At 34.9% G+C, this 22,099-nt stretch overlaps 1 protein-coding gene and 1 long non-coding RNA gene across 2 annotated transcripts in view; one reads left to right on the top strand and one right to left on the bottom strand.

Moving 5' to 3' along the window:
- Positions 1-9,940: 9,940 nt before the first annotated feature.
- On the bottom strand, positions 9,941-10,783 carry bhlha9 (basic helix-loop-helix family, member a9). The gene has a single exon (XM_051121255.1). It carries the CDS (start codon positions 10,781-10,783, stop codon positions 9,941-9,943), a length of 843 nt encoding a protein of 280 aa, XP_050977212.1.
- A 9,277-nt stretch (positions 10,784-20,060) lies between these two features.
- LOC127172118 (uncharacterized) overlaps positions 20,061-22,099 on the top strand; it is a 45,509-nt gene continuing 43,470 nt past the window's right edge. The window contains exons 1-2 of the long non-coding RNA XR_007828591.1: positions 20,061-20,204; positions 20,659-20,739. This is a non-coding gene — a long non-coding RNA (uncharacterized LOC127172118). The remainder of the gene's footprint in view (positions 20,205-20,658; positions 20,740-22,099) is intronic.

The following is a 22,099-nucleotide window of genomic DNA, read 5'->3' as shown; positions in this document are numbered from 1 at the left end:
GAAAGGAGGGTTGATTAGAAATAATAATATTCAGGTGGTATGAGATCTAGCATCAATCAATCAATCAGTCAATCAGTCAACAATGATCAATTTTGAGGTCAGTCGAGTATCAGGAACACCAGGATTCCATGTCAACTTTGAGGTTGACCCAGTTGAACAAGGCCTTCACATCACAGATATGGCCCCAGGACAATATGTTACTTGTGTGTATGACCGACAGTGGTGGGCTGGTATCATCAGAGACGTCTCTGACACAGAGCAAGACATTCAAGTGCTTTTTTTGCATCCCCATGGCCCAGCTAGAGGCTACTTTTGGCCCAAAAGGGAAGATGTCTGTTGGGTGCCTCTCCAGCACATCATAATGAAAATTGATGTGCCAGTTACTTCCACTAGACGATGCTATGTAATAAAAGAAAATGAAACTGTGGATTCAGACATTTTCATGAACAACTTTCAGTAACTGTTATGTCACACATTTATTTGTGTTGGTGGTATACATTATTAAAGTGACTCATGTCTGGAAGTATGTTTTTTGTATTTTTGTATTTTTTGTATAAGTGGAACATTAATAAATTCTGTTGAAATGCCCATACCAAGTTGAATAGCAAAACTGAACAATAGGATCAGTGATGAAACTCTGAGTTTTAAAAAAATCATTACAGAAAAATGAGGCAAAACCCCATCCCAATTTTTTTATATTTTATCAATAACAATATGCTCTTTCAAAAAAACAAGTTTTATGTTCACACCTAGTGTCATTCATGGGAAATATTGCTCTGAACATTGGTGTAAATAGTTTTTTTTTCCATTTTTGGACCTTAATATCTCAACATCCATTGGACTCTATTGTCTGATGTCAAAGGATGTGAAAGACATGGTACATATCAGACCATTTACCAAGTTTGATGCTTATACATTGAAGATTGAGGTTTCTATGGACATCTGAAAACCCTTAAAGTAATAGTTTCAAAGAAAAGTAGAGGGCCAGCATTCGGGTGTAAATTCAGTAACAATGCTGTGAGTTGTAATTCATGCAGTTCTGGACTAGGACTCTTAGTCCAGAAAATTTCATGGACCTGGCACAAATAGTTCTGGAGATATTTCAGTCTGAACATGGTCACTCAGACTGTGATGCCAAAACGGGGTAAAAAACAAACTTTTTTTACAGTTTTTTGTGAAAAAAGTACGCACAGTAGAGATCTGAAATTTTGTATATGATCTATTGGGCATACTACCCATCACATAGATTTTTTTCAGACAAATCTGAGGGGGTCAGGTGGGGAACTTTTCCAAAATTTGATGATTCCAGCTGGAATGACCCAATAGCAACTTCATTAATCAGTTTCTTCTCTTCCTGTCAGTCTTCCAATGCACTTTGTTTTCTTTGCGCACTTTCAGTGAATAATTAATTACATTTCTGGGCTTGACAACATGCTTGGTGGTGCAAAAAACATATTTTGTGAACAAAAATCCTGAATTTAAAGACATACAAATATATGACCCTTGACCACAAAACCAGTTGTAAGAGTCAGTTTTTGGAAATTGAGATTTATACATCATCTGAAAGCTGAATAAATAAGCTTTCCATTAATGTATGGTTTGTTAGGATAGGACAATATTTGAAAATCTGAAATCTGAGGGTGCAAAAAATCAATATATAGAAAAAAAAAATTGTCCAAAGGAAGTTCTTAGCAATGCATATGACTAATCAGAAATGAAGGTTTGATATATTTACCATAGAAAGAAATTTATGAAATATCTTCATGGAACATTATCTTTGCTTAATATCTTAATGATTTTTGGCATAAACAAAAAAAAAAAAACATCATTTTGACCCATACAATGTATTGTTGGCTGTTGCTTCAAATATACCCGTGCTACTTATGACTGGTTTTGTGGTCCAGGGTCACATATATGCGAGACTCATAACCTATCCTGAAGGTCATCTGAAATAGTTATTTGCTGTTTAGATCCAGTAAATCTGTAATAAGCTTTCAAAATGAGCGTTCTTCACGTGATTTGACCTGGTAGGGATGAATTCTTGAATGTAAAACAACTACAAGATTATGATTAGCTAATAAAACAGATGGCTTTTTACTGTTTTCTGTATGAAACGCACACACAACGATAATTTTCATTAATGGTTATGTGATAATAATACTCAACTGCTGGGATTTGGATGTTTGAACGAGGCAGGCTTGCACTAATGTCTCTGATGAGTGAGATTTGCATGTTAACATGAGATTGATTCATTAACTGATGCTCATGCTGATGAAAATGTCTCTCCATGGGTTTATTCTGTCTTCGTATCAAACTCATTCAGCGGTGCATAAGGAGGGAATTTCGAGAGAAGTTTGTAGCATGCCATATTTATGTTGGTGATTACGGTTTTTATGGGCTTTTTTAATGAATACCACATTATTGGCACTATAAGCTTCCTGATGTGTGAATTTCCTTAATTCGTGCCATCGGTCTTTGTAATAGGAAGTTGAATGTTTGAAACTATTTTATTTGCACAAACAACAATTAATCTTTGTTTCTGCATAATGTGGCTGTACCAAATACTCAGAAACCCCCATATAACACTCAGAATAAACCAACCCTCAGAAATTCAGATTTGGAAAAAACACTATAGATGTAGAATCTTAATTATAAGGTAGATTCTTTTTATTTTTCTCCACAGCGGAGTCTGTAGCAAGAGGTCAAAAGGTCAAGGTTATGGTATGGTATTTGATTTAACTCTTAATGTCAGTTTGCTTTGGATAAACTGATTTTCATGCAGACCAGTTCTGAGGTTTATTGTATTTATCTGACAGAACCAAAATGCACAGAGCCTCACTCTGCATAAAAATCAGCTTATATAGAAACCTCAAGTACAAATCCAAGAGATGCTTGAGACTGGACTGATGAGATAAACTAGAAGAGTTTATATAAGAGTTTGGGATGAGGAAAGGGGCAATGATGTGGAAAATATGATGAGAAAAGAGAAATATGATGAAAGAGAGAGAGCAGGAGACAGTGCTTGATGTGGACAGAACTTGAGGGGCTGAATTTCTCATAATCCCAGCAGTGAGCAAATTCAACAGAGCAGACAGCAGAAATCACTGCAGAGATCAGTTATTGCACTTCCCAGGCCTGACACTCAAAGCTGTGTTAACCGCTGACATTTAACTCAATATGATAGATAAACAACTATATAAATGCTCAGGGGATTGTGGGAAATCCTGATTTTGTCTGACTGTGGTGAGTCTATGATATTACTTCCTAGGAGCTCTGTAATAGAAGGAGAAAGCTATCTGTAGCATTCCAGTTCACCTCAATGGCAGTTGCTTGGTGGGCACAATTCTGACATGTTTTTTCACATGGACACTCATCTCAAAGATTTCTTTAAGCCAACCAGCTAAGCCATAAATGTAAATTAAATTCATGCTTTTAAAAGCAGCGAGAAAGATGGTCTTTGGCAGTGGAATGAGGCGTTCCTTTAGCTACATTGTTTTTTTTTTTTTTTCAACTTTTACCACTTTTATGTACTACGTTTAATTTTTTTGTATTAAAAAGGCAATTCTGTACAACAACGTTTTAGTGGCATGTTTAAAAAAACTAAGATTATGAGATCAAAGTCATAATATTTTGAAAATAAAGTCGAAATACTACGAGAATAAAGTTGAAATATTATAAGAATTAAAAGGATAGTTCATCTAAAAATGAAAATGTGATGTTTATCTGCTTACCCCCCCAGGGCATCCAAGATGTAGGTGACTTTGTTTCTTCAGTAAAACACAAACGAAGATTTTTAACTCAAACTGTTGCACTCTGTTAGTCATATAATGGCAGTCAACGGCTACCAAATCTTTGACAGTAAAAAAAAACATACACAAACAAAACCAAATTAAACCCCTGGGACTCGTGATGATACACAGATGTCCTAAGACACGAAACGATCGGTTTGTGTGAGAAACTGAACAGTATTTATATCATTTTTTACCTCTGATTCACCGCTATGTCCTACTGTCCTGAGCATATGCACAGCATCTGGCGCATGATGTGTACGCACTTTGGCGTAGTATACAAGGTCACCTACATCTTGGATGCCCTAGGGGTAAGCAGATAAACATTAAATTTTCATTTTTGGGTTAACTATCCCTTTAAGTAAAAATAATAGCAATTACAAGATTAAAGTTGTAATATTTTGAGAGTATATTCTAGATTGGGAGCGCCTGGAGATATTCCAAAGTCTTAGCTTTCAAAATCATTCAGTTTTATAGCGAAATATGAACAATATGTCTATTATAATTAGGTTTTTCACACTCTTTAATGTGGTGTGACAGATCACTGTATTTGCTTCAGTTTAAGTGGCATGTAAGTCAATCATCTTTCTGATTACAATAATGAGACATTCGTTTAATTAAATTAGACTATAGGCTACTGTTTTTTTAATGCCTTCTGATGTTCCTTCACTTTTATATCTTGCTATAAACTTTAAATAAAGAGGAAAAACACCTTTATAATTGGTATTTTGTGATGAACTTGACATAATTTGCTAAAAAGCTAAGCTGTGATATATTAAAAGCAGCAAAGCACAAAATTATTGCGATTACTGGGTGGCTGGTGCGCTGCAAATAATGAATGGAAGATGTTAAATATTATGTTAAATCATTTACTTTACTATACCATGAATAAAACAGCTTGTGAATAGTCACTTAATGTTATATACCCCCCCCATTCTTGATATTAAGCTGTTTCCACAGTCCTTCAAATGGACTTTTCCTCTTCCCAGTAAGATGATGCGGCCGCTCGGATGCAACAATATTCAAATAAATTCCAGTGATCTGGCAACTTCTCCCGGTGGTCCCAATCCGGGGCATTTTTCTCAAAATAGAGTGCATTAGCTAGTTATGCCTTCGTCATGTAAATGCATATTACCTGGTCGTGATAATTTACAAAACAGCTCACTCTCCTTATATAAATGTTCTTGTGTTTGACAGTTGAGAGAGGTGGCGACTTTCCCGCAAGTGGGCGTGGTTTCAGTGCTGACGGTTGACTCTGTTTTGATAACTTATATTATTTGCTTGCCATTTTTTTTTTTTAAACATTCAAATTTGGCAAACACATTTTTCTCTGGTGTGACAAACTCAGAACTTTTTTTGAAGTCTTTATTTACTTTTGCTACTTTTTAGAAGGCTTTTATGTAAAGATTTTATTGTTTCACATTAGTACTGCTCCCTGACCCATGAAAATCTATCATACAAATATGACTGAATTTAAATTTAAATATGCATTGTGATGAAAATGATACTTTTTTTTTTTTTTTTAAATATGATTGTCCCATAATTATGATGTCAGTTCCACCACCCACAATATTTTACAAGATTTAAACAGAATATTTTTGTGTGTGCATCATTTCTAATTAAGCTATAATTTTGTCGAATTATGCAAAATGTGATTTAATTGTGTATTTATAATACATAAAAGGCTAGCTATGAAATTAGCCATAGCAAATACAAAGAGTCTATCATTTTATTACAAAATAACATCAAATATTATGACCAAAACATTGCTGATGAACCTATTAAACCTATATTTTAAAAACATCCCCATCTGGTTGTCATACATGTAATTTTGCAATGAATCTTTACTGATTTTTGTAAGTAAGCCTAGGAATAAATGTAATATTGTTAGTATTACTTCAAGATGAACACTTACTGGACTGAAGCAACTATTTCAGATATGGACAATCAAATTGACATAATGTTTTTAGAAAAACCATGTCTGCGTCCGAAAGCCTAGGCAGCTGCCTTGCTGCCTTATCAGGCATTAACTTTGCAGGCAGCGTTTTTGCACGAAGGCACCTCATAAAACAGGACAGGCTTCTGAGGAAGCGTAACAGTTTAATGATCAAAATAGAACAAGTTTTGATTAAAATAATTCCTATTTCTCGCTAGAAATAAAATCGAAAGTGCAAAAAGTTAGTCAGAAATGTACCTTTATACACAAACTGACCACTAAATGCCATATTTATTTTTTTAGCTCAACCGTTACAGAACGGAACGCACAGGATTGTAGAATATCAAAGGCCGTGAAGGGTATCTATGCTGGCTTCAAAATTCGATCAGAAGAAGGTACCCCCAGAGACAGGAAGTGAAACAGAATTTGTATACAGATATGTCTTGGAATGCTGCCTCTGAAGGCAGCATATTAGAGCTTTTAGAAACAGCCCGTGTTAAAGTGATTATCGAATATAATACATTAGGCTTTTGAGGAACATTTATTTGTGCACCTTTCACTCATCATTGAATTGCATTGCATTGCACAACTGATGTGTACTTTGACCATATAAATATCAGTAACTGCACCAAACTGCATATTTTGGCTCAGTTTGAGCCTGTGAATGTGAGCTCCATATTCTCCTACCATATATCATGCAATATAAGCCATATGTAAGCCTGATGATACTCACTAATGCAACTTTCTGTCAAAACATTAGATTTTTCTAGGCTGTACAATGCTAAACACTGTAGCAGTTGGTTTTGTAAGTGGCTTTTTCAGCTATGGTGTTCTGTTACCACCTGCTGGTGTATGTGAATGATAGTCAGGAGGCAGATCGCAGCATATGACATAAATATCCAAATGAACAGCACAGCACATGCCAACACTGGCGGATCACAGACACTGTCCAAGAGCATTGTTCTAATTACATGCCTCTACTCTGGTCCAAAACCAAATCGGTGTCCATGAAAGTGCCAGAACCCCCATCGAACGGTCATAAACGCTAACCTCTGCTATCACACTTTAACTGCCTGCAGCTTTGGCCTTTGTGCGTACGTGTGAATGTGTCTCCCATCATTAGCAGGCAGTGGAGAGGCTACAGGTGAGTCATCTGCCTTCTCTCGCTCTCTCATGTGCTCAGTGTCTTGGCATGTGCTCCTCTGCACATTCTCCTGTCAACGGTACCCGTCACAGACGTCATGGGGGCGGTGCGACCCAGCCCGACCTGGCCTGGCAGATCAGTGTGGGTTTGAAGCTGGTGAAGTTTATGAGTGAGAGGTGTTATTGTGCCACGGATGACTCACTGCATTCAAATCTCTGCATTACAAATGCTCATAAGCTCATTCATCTGTCTGAGCTGCACTAGAAAGCCCTTAAAGGATAAATTCACTTCCCGAATAAAAAAATCCTGATCATTTACTCAACCCCATGTCATCCAAGATGTTCATGTCTTTCTTTCTTCAGTCAAAAAGAAATGAAGGTTTTTGAGGAAAACATTATAGTGGACTTCAATGGGGATCAATGTGTTGAAGGTCCAAACTGCAGTTTCAACGCAGCTTCAAAGGGCTCTACACGATCCCAGCCGAGGAATAAAGGTCTTATCTAGTGAAACAATTGGACATTTTCTAATAAAAAAGTTTATATATGTTTTTTAGAAAATGACAGACAGTCCTGCCATTGTCCAGTCTGCACAAATAATGTGCTGCCCTCTAGTGTCTGAATGCTTCCACTGAGCAGGTGATTATTTTACCTGCTGTGATTTAAATTGTTTACAGATCTTCATATGACAGATATGACAAATACATAGCATCAAATGAGCAATGTCCGGATTGACGGGAAGGATTTGTTCACCGCAAAAAAAAACAACATATAAACCTGCTGATGTGTTCAAATGAAGCCTGACTGGCCCGCTGCCACAACAGACAGGACGACAGACATGTTGTCACCATCACTCAACACATTCATCGTCAACGTCACTCAGCACGTTTGGCGTGAGTCAGGGATTTCCATGATTCATGTCTGTGGATGAAATAAGAGGAAGACAATCAATCCGTCCCCTCTTCTCTCTCACCCTCAGCCTTGTTTGTGTAGCCCAATCGGACACACCTGCAGGTCTCCCTATGAAAGTCCCCGCGCACGATCAGTCGCCACGGGGCTGCCGGAAAGAGACCAAGGGGTATTTTCTCTCTCTCTCTATGGGTAGAGCTTGCACTTCCTTCCTGTGAGGTCATAAATCTGTCCTCATGCACATGCTAATGGTCTAATATTAACAGTGTTTAGATTGATCTACTCTGAGGATGGCCCTCACCTGAGGGTCCCACTCATATTTCAAAAACTATATTCAAAGCTTTACCTGTAGTATGCTTCGCTAGTGGAAGGATCTTTCCAACTCCATCCGAACAAGTGAATCCCTCAGCTTTTCAGGGAACACATGACTGAATTATTAATATTCTTACTTTTTTAATAGTTAATAGTTTATTTAACAAGAACAATGAACAGTGCATGCCAGAATTATCTACAGAATTAAAAACGGACATTGGCATTGTTAAAACATTCATTGATAAATGACATGCATAAAACATCACACCTAATGTAATGTGAAGTATGTTGCACTGATACATAACTAAAATAAATGGGAATTTAAGTAAAAGTATTTGATGGACGTATACTATATGTGTCAGGAGCATTCACTCAGTATCATTATTTCATTTTTGACTGAGATGGCTTTTAGCTGGTTTTGCATCTGAACTCATCATATATATATATATATATATATATATATATATATACATGTGTGTGTATATATATGTGTGTGTAAAAAATAATAAATAATAAAAAAAAAATATACCAGTCAAAAGTTTTTGAACAGTTTTTTCAGAAAAGTTTTTTAAATGTTTTTGAAGAAGCCTCTTCTGCTATATAATTTAGAAATTATATAAATTAATATTTTTATTTATTGTCTATTTCCAATAAATGCTGTTCTGCTGAACTTTCTATTCATCAAAGAAACCTGAAAAAAATTATACTCAGCTGTTTTGAGCATAATGATAATAATAAATTATATTTTTGGGCAGCAAATCAGAATATTAGAATGATTTTTGAAGGATCATGTGACTGGAGTAATGATGCTAAAAATTCAGCTTTGAAATCACATGAATAAATTACATTTTAAAATGTATTTAAATAGAAAACAGTTATTTTAAATAGTATTTTACAATTTACAATTTTTACTGTACTTTCGATCAAATAAATGCAGGCTTGGTGGGCAGAAGAGACTTCTTTAAAAAAAAAAACATTAAAATCATTTTACTGGTTTGACTGGTTGTGTTTTTTTAATCTAATTTTATTTTATTTTTTTTAATTATGCTTTTCAACTTTTTCCCTCTGTTTTAGCTAGTAGTATTTTGAGCAAGCTTGGAAGCTTTGTATTTTAGCACTTTTCATGTTACATGCTTACAATCGATATTTTGAATTCCTAATTTTTTAAGATGATTTGGATAGAAGTATATGCTAGATGAATAAAATCTAAATCTGGAAAAAAAAACAAACAAACAAGGAAAGCCGTTTCAGATTGAAAATACTATGGTGTAAATAATTCTGAATTAAGTTTAAATTATTCGCTTAATGGTTGTTGAAAATGCTAATATGCTAATGTGCACAAATACTCGTCGAGACTCAAGCATGAATGAGATTCCCTATGTCAGAATGTTTTTACATCCTGTTATGAAAAGAATGAGCAGGTCATGCAAGATCAAAGCTCCATTTTTCGGAAATGAGTAGAAGTTGCAGACTTTGTCTGTGCATGCACACAAACACATAATGCAGTTAATTGCTACGTACGTAAACAGAAATATTCTCTGAATGCTTAACTTTTGGCATGAAGACCAGTCAGTGTGTTACTGTTTTGCATATTTTATTACAAAGGTGAAATGCAAACATCTTAATGCACAAAGAGATTTTTCTTACATACTTTCCTTAATACTTGTGCAAATCACATATAACTTGCTCTTTACATATACATTTCTTTTAACGCAATTAACACTAATTATAATTGCATTCAAAATATGTACAATATTACCAAACGGTAACCAGAAATGCACCTGTTTACAGGTGGTTTTCCCAGTTCTTGCTCTCAGTTGTGCCTTTGATGGTCTCAAGAGTCCGTGAGTGTGTATCACAGTGTGTTGTAGCAGTGCTGAGGCCCAGCATCCTGTAGGTACCCCACGTGCCAGGACAGGGGGAGTGTCTGCAGTTGTTCCCCATAATTGTCTATATGGTTTGGGCCACAAGAGCCCCAAACTCCTGGCTGATATGCCCCGACATCACCTATCCGTCCATACCTGGATGAGCTTGCCATATCGCTGGAAGAGTAAAGCTGGGCGTCAGGAGAGAAACACGGGTAGTGAGGAGAGGGCGGACAAGCAGGGCTTGTGAAAGCGTGTTGCTCTGAGGACAGTCTGTGCAAGGGGTTTTGTATATGGTGGCTGAGCGGCTGGTGCCATGATAGGAAGTTTTGGGATTCAAGGCGGACAGGAGGTGACGGCGACGGCTCCTGCCACAAGCTGGCCGGCTGACCGTTGCACTCAAGGTGGCTGCAGGACTTTACCACACTTGCTGGTGGATTGTTAGTGAGGAAGACTGACAAAGCTGAGATCCGATTGATGGCTCTCTGGAGCGTGGCGATCTTCGACAGGCGCTTTCCGCTCAGGTCGTGATGCAGAGCCACGCGGAGCGCGTTGAAGGCCTGGTTATAATCCATGATGCGTTTCCTCTCTCTCACGTTGGCCGCCACTCTGCGCGCTTTGGAGCGCACCGGCCTGCTGCGCTTCTTGCTCTGTCTCTCCTCTGGCTCGCTTAGAGCACTGTTGGGGTAACAACTTGTTGAGCTGCTGCCGTCGCTGCTGTCCAGCTCCTCGGACCCTTGAAGGCTCCCTTCCAGTTCCTCCTCTGAGAACTCGGAGCTGGTGAAGCTGCTTCTGCTCGCCATGGAGAACCCGCAGATTGTTTCCAGTGTCATCGATCTCTTGTTGAGAGGCTTTCTCACATGACCTGTGATTACCTGTGATGTTTCTCAACAGGTCGGGCTGCTCTTTAAAGCACCTCGTTTGAGAGTCACATGGTACAGTCACCTATGAGAAATGCTGGTGTTTATGAGCTCCCCAAGGCAAATTCACCTACTCCCTCCCCTGACACGCCTTCTGCTGCAGGATCCACACAACCACGTATAGGCCGTGAAATAGTGAGTAAAACTCAGACACAGACAAATAAAAACACAGACGCTGAGTATGTGTTAGATTTGTGCTTCGCATAAACTTCGCATAAAATGAAAACATTACGTCACAACATCATTTACCATCATCAGAGATTGGGAATGAGCTTTTGGCACCTTTGAAAGAGGACAGGTTGACCTTGAACTGTGGCAAAGCCCAGACAGAGAAAGTACAGGCAAAGATGTAAACCAATATGATCAAATGGCATCTTAAAACATATGATTCTAGACTTCTTCATTTTAAATTTTGTTTGTTAGTTAGTTAGTTTGTTTGTTTGTTTGTTTGTTTATTACTTTTAACCACCTGGGCCCAAAGCTTTCAGTGGATGTGTAATGTCAGGGGTCGTTTATCATATAATTTATATAATTAGTGTTATATATGAATAGATTTTTTAAAAATGTGTTTTTATGTATATGACTGTTTATGTGTAAATACAATAATTCATATGTACAATATTATATATATGTATATTTCACTGATATGTATGTCAATATATACACTACCGTTCAAAAGTTTGGGGTCAGTACATTTTTATTGTTTCTTTTTTTTTTTTTTTTTTAAGAAATTAATACTTTTATTCACCAAGGATGTATTAAGTTAATATTTAAAAGTTTCTTAAAAGTTGATAATAAATAATTTACATTGTTATAAAATATTTATATTTTGAATAAACACTGTACTTTTTAAACTTGTTATTCATGAAAGAATCCTGAAAAAAAAAAATCACAGGTTCCAAAAATATTTGGCAGCACAACTGTTGATATTATCCAACATTGATCATTCTAATAATAAATCCGCATATTAGAATGATTTCTGAAGGATCATGTGACACTTAAGACTGGAGTAACAGCTGATAAAAATTCAGCTTTTCATCACAGGAATAAATTCTATTTTAAAGTATGTTAAAATAAAAAACATTATTTTATATTGTAAAAACATTTTGCAATATTACTGTTTTTTTTCTATATTTTTAATCAAATAAATGCAGCCTTGATGAGCATAAGAGACTTCTTTAAAGACTATTACAAGTCTTACTGACCCCAAACTTTTGAACGGTAGTGTATATATATATATATATATATATATATAAAATATGCATATAAAATAATGCATATAATAGTAATTAGTATTAATTAAAATGTAAAATTTGCATATATATATATATATATATATATATATATATATTTGTTTTGTTTTGTTTTGTTTATTTATTTATTTTTTATAATTTATGTAGTATAATTTTGTATTATATTTTTATTATATTATTTACATTATATATAAACTACTGGTCCAAAAATTTTATCAATTATGCATATTACAGTGATTTCTTAAGTGTCATGTGACACTATAAAACTGGAGTAATGACTGCTAAAAATTCAGCTTTGCCATCACAAGAATAAATTGCATTTTAAAATATATTATAAGTTATTTTAATTTGTAATAATATTTCACAGTATTACTGTAAGACTGTAATATAATACATACAGTATATATATATTTATACACTGCCCTCCAAAAGTTTGGAAACACCCCTGGAAAAGTGTGGTTTTGGACGATATCAGCATAAATCCTTATCAATTTTTGGTACAAATGCATTAAAGTAACTTGACATTATCAGTGAAGACCAGCAATAATAATTTTCGTTTTGATTACGTAATAATGGCAATATATATACATGTCAAAGTCAGACATGCCCCTTTGCCAGCTGTAATGCCTGGTTACTGGTTTAAACTTGGCCCAGGTTTTTAAAAGATTTTTGCGTCAGCACACCTTAAAAACTTTTAACAATTGATTGCCAATTAAGTTTAGAATACAATGAATTTAGGCCCAGATTATGCAGAGCTGTAATAGCTGCTAATGGTGGATATTTTGATGAATCGAAAATTTAAGTTTTTTCTATGTATAAACCATTTATGTAATAAAATATGTTTTCATAGTTGTGTTGTCCCTTACCAGTTGAAATGAATATTTTCTATTAAGGGGCAATATTTTTACATTTGTGAGGGCAATTTTTTATAATCACATTATTATTATGCAAATTCTTATTATAATAAAAACCAAACTATGTTGTGTTTAATGATAAATACTTTAATTTAGCAAATTACTTTAATCAATATTTTAAACTGTTGTCAATAACAATAGAGTGTTTAAAATTGTATCTAAATTAAAAACCAGGAGCTTATAGGGCTGCAATATGATGACAAAAATCATTATTGTAGATTATTGCTCATTATATTGTAATAATGATTATTAATATCCATATAGAAAACAATGTCATTCTGGCTTCACAGACAAATTTGTCAGTCCATGACGTCTAGCACAAGTTATGCAAAAACGTTATAATCACTAAAGCTACGAAATTAATATTTTTTTTGCATCGTATCTGCACTGTGTTGTTTATCATGAGGGAATTCAGTTGTGCAAGTGTGTGCGCTCATCAACAGCTCCGGTGTTTTCAGCGCTGACTAATCTAAGCGCCTCTGATTGGCCAGTGCATTTCTAAGTTCAACAGAACCTCATTTGATTGGTTATAAGGCTCAATGCATGCACAAAATGTGGAAAAAAGTGCGGAAAAGCAATCTGATGTAGTGTGAGCAAATAAAAATTTAATGCAAACTGACACTTTTTTAGTCATCTTCAAATTTTATTTTAATCATGACAGCCGTAATTCATTGCTTAATTGTACTGGGCTTTTTTACCCCTTTAATTTATACAGCATTTTTGTTCATTTTGGAGGCATTTTTGCCACAAGCTCTCATTTATTTCCGAACCTGTAATGCACGTTTCATTTGTTGCTAATTTACAAGGACACTTAATTAAAAAGGAATAAAAAATATATATATTTAGAATGGTTTCAGCACTTTGTGCCAGTGATGTGGTATGGTAAAACTTGTGCTAGTCTTCAAGGGCAGTGTCTCATAGTAGATTCCTGCCGTGTCTTGTGATTAATCACACAGGTAGTTCAATCTAAATTTGTCTGTTAGTGCTCATGACAAATTGTACATTTATCAAATAACTAGTATTTTGTGGATTTCCTCTCATGTGTGAAGGACTTGCGATCCATTATTTACATTTGTCCACAGATACAATTATCATCTCCAGCGTGCGATCTCGGCGCTGTGTTGGTGCTGGGCCTTGTGGGCCGTATAATTTGAGTGTCTTTGTAACAAACCATAAATCAAGCCCGAACAGCACCTGAGGATAAAAACAGAAAGACGCTCGGACTTCAAAGCCCACAAAAAGAGAGCAGGTATTTGACAATTATAACATGGCTTCAGCAGCACACCCCTACACACTGTGTTTAGCACTGACAGGGGGGAAACGCATACTTTTGTTTGCTTTGTTTTTGACAGATTGCGTGATGGTCATGTTTCAGGTTGTACCGTGAGGAATCTGGTCTGTATCTCTATGGATCTGTGTCCTTTCACTGCCCGCAGCCTGATCATGTCCTGCTTCATCATGCTCTCTAATCTGAAGAACAACTGCTGCTGTAAGTCAATAGTTCAGTGTTAAGCATCACTGACAGATCGTCATACCAAGGATAGCTGTCATCCTCCCAGTTTGTGTTGTGTAATGTCTCAAAAAATGTGCTTTCTCTTGTGATCATTTGGTGTTAATAATAATAATTGATAAATGAATCACTTTGGGGCATCCATCCTGTCCTGTGTGCTGGGTTAGTACAGACTGAATGAGAGGTCAGGCCTCTTCCTCTGCTTCTCTTTTATGGAGGCTGTCTAGGCTGATTGACGCCATACCCTAAAACAATTACACAGTTGGACAGTTTACAGTGAGAGTGCTGTTGCCTTAGGATTGTTTGTCTTTTCCACTATGAGAAAAGAAGCTAAATTTGTATTGAGCATATGCGTTGTGAGCACAATTTGTTGTTAATATCACAAAGGAAATGCAGGAAATTGTGCTCTAGAATTATGAGGGCAAATACTATATTAAATTATAATATGATTACATTTTTAATACATTCATTTAAAGTTCAAGGGGAAAAAAAATCATACAGGACATTAGACATGTATTTTTTTGTTTTAGATTTTTTACTCGTTTTAATGTAGATTTTCTCCCTTGATGAATCTGTATTCTCTGTTTTTTAAACAATACTTTTTATTTGCCAGATATAATAGAGATCAGAACTAATATAAAAAAGCATTTTTAAATGCAACAAAATTGTAAATAATAAATAAATAAATGAATAAATAGGACAGTAGAGAGATGACAGGACAGAGCTTTCGTCGACGAAAACAAACTTTTGTATATGCACACATATTATACACTGAAAAAAAATTATAAAATTAAAATTATTTAAAAATTTATTTATGCAAGATATTACAACTATCTATCTATCTATCTATCTATCTATCTATCTATGTATCTCTCTCTCTCTGTCTTTCTGTATATATATTAAATAGGTAAATGTTCCTAAAACAAACACACAATATTAATATAAGTATTAATTAAAATGTAAAATTAACACAGAATGTTTTCTTCTGTATTTATGATACATTAGACATGTATTTTTATATATATTTATTTTGCTATTTTAAATTGAAATTTATACAAAAAATAATAGGAAGAAACAGGATGTTTGCAATATTGATAGATTTTTAAAAGATGTTTTATGTATTTTTAATATTGAAACATAAGAACGTGATGCTAATAAAAAAGAATCTTATACATTTTATTATTTCATTTTTTTGTGTGTGTTTAGTAGAAAAATATTAGTAGAGATAAAACATTTATTGCAATATATTTGTATCTATAAATCTATTTTAAATAGTTGTAATATCTTGTATAGAGAATGTATTTGGTTATTTAATTGTTTTTATATTTTAAATGGAAATTTATACAAAAAATAATGAAAAGGGTTTTTTTGCAATATAGATAGTTTTTTTAAAAGATATTTTTATATATTTTTAACATTGAAACATAAGGAAATGTGACGATAATGAAAAAGATTTTTCATATATTTCTGTTATTATTTAACTTTTCATGTATGTGTGTTTAGTAGAGAAATATTAGTAGAAATAAAAAAAAACAACATTGCAATTTATTCATCATTTTTAAATACAACAAAATGTAAAATAATAATTAAAAAACACTGAAAGTAAACACTGAAACGCTGAACATTTTTCTGAGAAATCTGCAAAAGAAATGGCAAGCAACACTAAATTAAATGTGACAATAAAACAATAAAAATACAACTGTTAATCTATATTTGTTTGGTAAGTAAAGCTAATTGTATTTTTTAATGGCTCTTTTTGACATTGATTGATCAGCATAGTTTATATTGCTTGTCCTGATTTCTGTTCAGGTTTGAGGTTTCAGTGTATAAGTTAATTTTAATCTGCACATGTGCAACGAGTTAGCACCATGGAAATACAAAATAAATATTTTTACAGTCGGCTTTCATTGAATAATCAGGCTCAGGAAGAGATCAGCGCTCCTCTCAGCAGCCTCTGATTTACGAGGGGCCCCTGAGAGATTTATGGCCTCCCAGAGAGAGCATGAAATCTGCACCTCGGACCGTCCAAATCTCTGCCTTCTGACAGATGACAAGACACTAGCAATTATCAGCCGCCAAGAATAAATCAAAGCCTTTACTGCTCGTCCTGTGACGCCCTTAAAGAAATAACCGTTTTCAAGGTAGGGGGAACCTGCCTAACCGCACTTTCCTGAGATTTGTAAATCTCTGGCCTGAGCCTCTGTAATGAGCGGTTGTTACCCGCGTCTTATTAGAGGTCTGTAGAAAGCGTTATAGATATTTATTTCCTGAGGGACTGTTAACGTAATGAGTGAGCACAGCTCTGTCCACTAACCTTGGCTTTGCGCTGGTATGTTAATGCATGTTTGCAGCACTTCCAGAGGAATTTTCACACCTCTATAAAAGTCGCTCACTCGCAAAAGGATTTCCTTCTTCTATTAAAAAAAAGCAAATTTTAAAGCATAAATGCAAATAAATTTTATTGGAGTACATTTTACAAAAAAATACAAAACTAATAAATGAACTTTTTAAAATTAACCTCTTAAAATTTCACATTTAATTCAATGTATTACTGGCCGTTTCACTGTAGTGATTGTGACATTTAGCCATTTTGGAGTGATTTTGTTTTTTTTCTACACTAAATGTCTTTAGTGCATATTTGCTTTACTGGAATATAATAAATTCTTTGCTAATAATAGGATGCACAGGTGAAGTTATCACAATCACTTAATCACATGATCACCATCGGGAACTCATTTGATTTAAGACATATCTTAATTCTAGACTAAATTATTCTAACAATGATAAGAATTCATTTCCATTCTGCTTCAGTCAGGCCACATGGGTAATATGAAATTTTGCCGATATACAAGAAAAACAAGGACGTTCAGTAAAGAGACCCATGAGAGTAAATTTATACTGTATTCGTATTGTGTTACTGTGGGAAAAAGTGAGGCGACTCGCGCTCATGCGGAGAGTGTTAATGTGTGCCATTCTTCAGGCTTAATAACCTCCATCCGACTTAGGAGTCATCACATTTCCCACTCTCTCTGCCGAGGTGAGAGTCCTGTGAGTCACACACAAACACGTATTGTCTATGTGTGGAGTGACTCAAGAAAGTGTGAGGAAAATATCCTTTGAGCTGAAGATTTAACCGTTATCTGTGTATATATGGAGTCATCATACATGCAGTACGTAGGCCTGCCTCTTAAACCGTGTGCATGTTATTCAAATAGAAATGCCTTCAGGGAGCGCTTGCTCACACATATCTACAGTATGCTGACAGCATAACAAGGGTTTACAAGAGTTTGTCATCAAGGTGGTAAAGCTGTGACGCATTTGTGTTTGGTAGTAACCCAGCATAAACAATACAGTACTGTGAGTCTCTTATTTAACAGCAAAGTTTCTTATTTTCACAAGTGATTTGTTTTATGCTGAGAGTAAACACTTTAAACTTTTAAACTCAAGTTATTGCCTTTGTAAATGTGCTGGGTGAAAATAGTACTTTTTTTGTAATAAAAGCTGTTTGTTCCACTACATGACTCATTCCTGTTTCAGTATTCATCCGTGGTCTTCTTGATCTTCTCCACCAATAGGATACGCATCTCTTACCTCCTTGAGTCTAAATCTGCTGCTTAGTCTTAGTGTAAATGTCTTGTTTTCATTAGTTGTCTAATGGAATTGATTTTTGTCTATTGTCATCTTTTCTGCTTTTTACTCAAATTAAATGCAACGTCCTAGTCTCAGTGTTTCATGTTCACCTTGTGGTCTGCAGTCGGTAATTATACAGGGTCATTACAGAGAGAGTGTGTTAGAGATGTTTATGTTTATGTCTTCAGACTGGTTCCCACACCACTTAAAGAGGGAAACTGTTAAAGACGAATCCTCTGAAGCAGCCTTTGCACTTTTTTATATTCATTACCAGTCAAAAGTTTTTTTTTATTTTTTTTAAAAAAGTCTCTTCTGCTCATTTAGCTTGCATTTATTTGAATATGAAATGTGAAATATTTTTACTATTTAATGTAACTGTTTTCCTTTTGAATATATTTTAAAATGTTATTTATTCCTGTGATTTCAAAGCTGAATTTTTGGCATCATTACCGCAGTCACACAATCCTTCAGCTGAATAGAAATATTTTGTAACATTACAAATGTCTTTATCATAAGATATCATGGCTAAATTAAAAAAAAAATATATATATATATATATATATATATACACACACACACACACACACACACATATACATATATATATATATAATACTGACTCAAAGCTTTTGAATGGTAAAGTGTATGTTCCAAAAGCTTTTTATTTCAGATAAATGCTGATCTATGGATCTATTCATTAAAGAATCCTGAAAAAAAACTGTTTAAAATATTGATTACTACTACTACTACTACTACTGCTACTAAATGTTTCTTTAACAGCAAATCTGCATATTAGAATGATTTCTGAAGGATCATGTGGCACTGAAGACTGCAGTACTGATGCTTAAAATTTAGTGTTGATCACAAATTACATTTTAAAATATATATAAATAGAAAGCAGTTATTTTAAATAGTAAAAATATTTCACAGTATCACTGCTTTTGCTGTATTGTGGATCAAATAAATTTAGGCTTGGTGAGCAGAAGAGAAGTCTTTAAAAACATTAAAAATCTTTTTCTTTTTTTTCATTAAAAATCTTACTATTCAAAAACTTATGACTGGTAGTGTACAAAGTGCATTACCACCTCTCTTGCCGTCCATGCAAGATTTTCGTGAAGGTAGCGACACCTAGTGAAGAAATATTGAGTAGTTTGATATTGGACAATATTTAATTTATTTCGTAACATCCCGCATTTGTGTTTAATCATGTTTGCAGATAAATTTACTTAACCCGATGGCTTCACACATGAACGTATTTAACGTGGCTGTAAAATTTTGCGCATGCGCAAATAAGAGTTAAGTGTTGCTGAGGGGGAGTTATTAACGTAAGGGTGACTAAATCTAGTGACCTAATGTTAATGTATTCCTTTAAAGTAAATACAGTATAATACACAACATTATTAACCTCCCAAATATCATTGGAACAGTTTAATTATAACTAATAACTAAGCTCCTTGACAATGGTGTCGAAAAACGTCTTCTGTGACTGAAAGTTTGCGTCGTGCAAAGAGCGCCAAAATAAAGTCTGTGAGGGGACATAACTGCTTAATGTCAGGACGAAGAAACACGCTATACGACTAAAAAAAGGTGGGAACCGTAAAATGAAGATTTTCAGTAACTGTTTTAGATTAGCAAGTACTAACTTTTAAAGGTAAGTTTACGTTGCTGTACATCGATATGAACGAACACACTTGATGCCCAACGGTTTCTTATATGTTTAGTCATAACCAATTACAAAAACCAAAAAATATTTTTCATTTTTCTTGTATTTCACACGGTGAAAAGCGAAATAGTATCAACTCTCAAAACTTTTTTTCTGTCAGCAGAGGGTGCTGTAATATTTTCTGAACTCGGATATGAAGTTACGCAATTAAAAGCACCTGCTGTGTCGGTTCACGTTAGGCCACCGATCTGTAATAGTGTTTTTTTTCCCTGACGTGTGTGTAAAAATAAGTATTTTTGAGACATTTCTTGTCTTATGAGTCGACGTGAAGTGTGGATTTGACGTTTTGTCTGTTTTAAAGACGGTATGTACTTTGTCAGTGTTATTGCAGGTTTTATTTTAGTTTATTTCATTTGAGCCATGTTCTATGAAACTGCTGTTTTGTTAACATTAATGCATTACTCCAGGGACCACTGTTACTGGACCATAAAACCAGTCATAAGGGTGTTTTTTTGTTTGTTTTTTTATTAAATTGATAGAAATGGTTTGTTAGGACAGGGCAATATTTGGCGAGATACAGCTATTTGAATATCTAAAATCTGAGGGTGCAAAAAAATAAATAAATCAAAATATTGAGAAAGTTGCCTTTAAAGTTGTCTAAATTAAGTTCTTAGTAATGCTAAATATCCTAATGGTTTTTGGCATAAAAAATGATGTACAATGTATTGTTGGCTATTGCTACAATTATAACTTTTATAAAGCAATGTAGCAGCAATTCTGTTATAATTAGGCATTTTTCCCTCTTGTTCTTCTTCCAGCATCATTCTGCATTGCCTCAGACTGATTGTGATCCTGAAATATGAACAATCCAGCACCTTCATTCTTGTGCAGTTTAACAGGTAGGTACCACTAGGCTATATTTGTAAATGATCTGAGGGCATTAAACTGTTGTGCCTGCTGATCGGCTGAAATCTATGAAATATGAGCTATTGTTTTCTCGGCAGGTTTGTTTCAGTATGCTATCTGATGTTAATTTACTCTTTAAGAGCTCATCCCGACATAATAATTACTCCCTGCATATCTCCTGCACTCTGTGTTATTTCTGTATCCACTAAAATGCGTTCCCACTGATGACGGCAGATTTGAGATGCCCTGCTGGAACCTTCTTTCAGAGATCAAATATAATGGTCTGAAATGAGCGGGAACAGATGGACTCAGCTCTATTTTTGGAGGGTGATGCAAGAGAATCTGACGGGTGCTTAGAAGTTTACGTTGCAATCTTGGTTACCCTCCAGACCATTTTTGTGTCAGAATGAATAATTAATGTTTGTTGTGCTATAGTCTAATCATTATAAACACAATAAGTACAATTATTTGTGAGATTAAAAGATGTGGTGTGCTGGAGACTGGAGTGTAACTTTAAGACAATTTGAGACAAAGGTTTTTCCCATTTTGCCGTGTGTATCCATGGTAAACAGTCTTGGCAGGTGGATAGGTAGTTTTTTATTTTTAGCTTTTTCCGTCCTGATCATGTCAAACTTTCTGATTACGTTTTCATTTTATCCAGCTTCCAGTGTCATGACTGCATGTTTCCAGTAGGTGGAGCTGTGTGCTTACTGCCAATGTGACTGTAGGTTAAAAGATGTAAAAGTCATATTCAGTATATCAGTTTTCCATGAAGGTTTTGGTTGAAGTGTTAAGCTTCCTGATGCATGTTAGTTTAAGCTTTCCAGCAAACACTTTGATTCATTTCAGGTGGGTGTGAAGGTTATGTGAAACCAGTTTCTTTTTTTTTCAGTGGCTTTTACCTCTGTTTATTAGTCACAGTGCAGCAGGGACCAGAAGTTATTGAGGTGAGACAGAAAAAATGGGCCCGACTCATAGTCTTTCAAACCTTCATTACTTGCGTAAGTACGGCGACTCAGGCCTGTCACGAACATGTGCTGCACTGCAGAAAGCGTCTCATCTGAATGAATCTTCACCAGATGTCTGACCCGCATTCTCTCAAACTCCTGCTGTGAAATGCTCTTAGTTAAAAGTGAAAATGACCTAAATGACTAGAATTTAACATCTTAAAGGGACAGCTAATCCAAAAATGAACAGTTTGTCTACATTTACTAACACTCATGTTGTTGCAAACCCAAATGCTCTAATAGGAACAAAAACACCAAAAAGCACCATAAAAGTATAAATTGCTGTAATCATAGTCTTTTGCTAAGCCATACGATAGCTTTTTGTGAGTTACAGACTGAAAGTGAA

This window comes from Labeo rohita, chromosome 10 (assembly GCF_022985175.1).
Source record: "Labeo rohita strain BAU-BD-2019 chromosome 10, IGBB_LRoh.1.0, whole genome shotgun sequence".
Lineage (NCBI taxonomy): Eukaryota > Metazoa > Chordata > Actinopteri > Cypriniformes > Cyprinidae > Labeo > Labeo rohita.
This window is presented reverse-complemented; position numbering and strand designations above follow the sequence as displayed.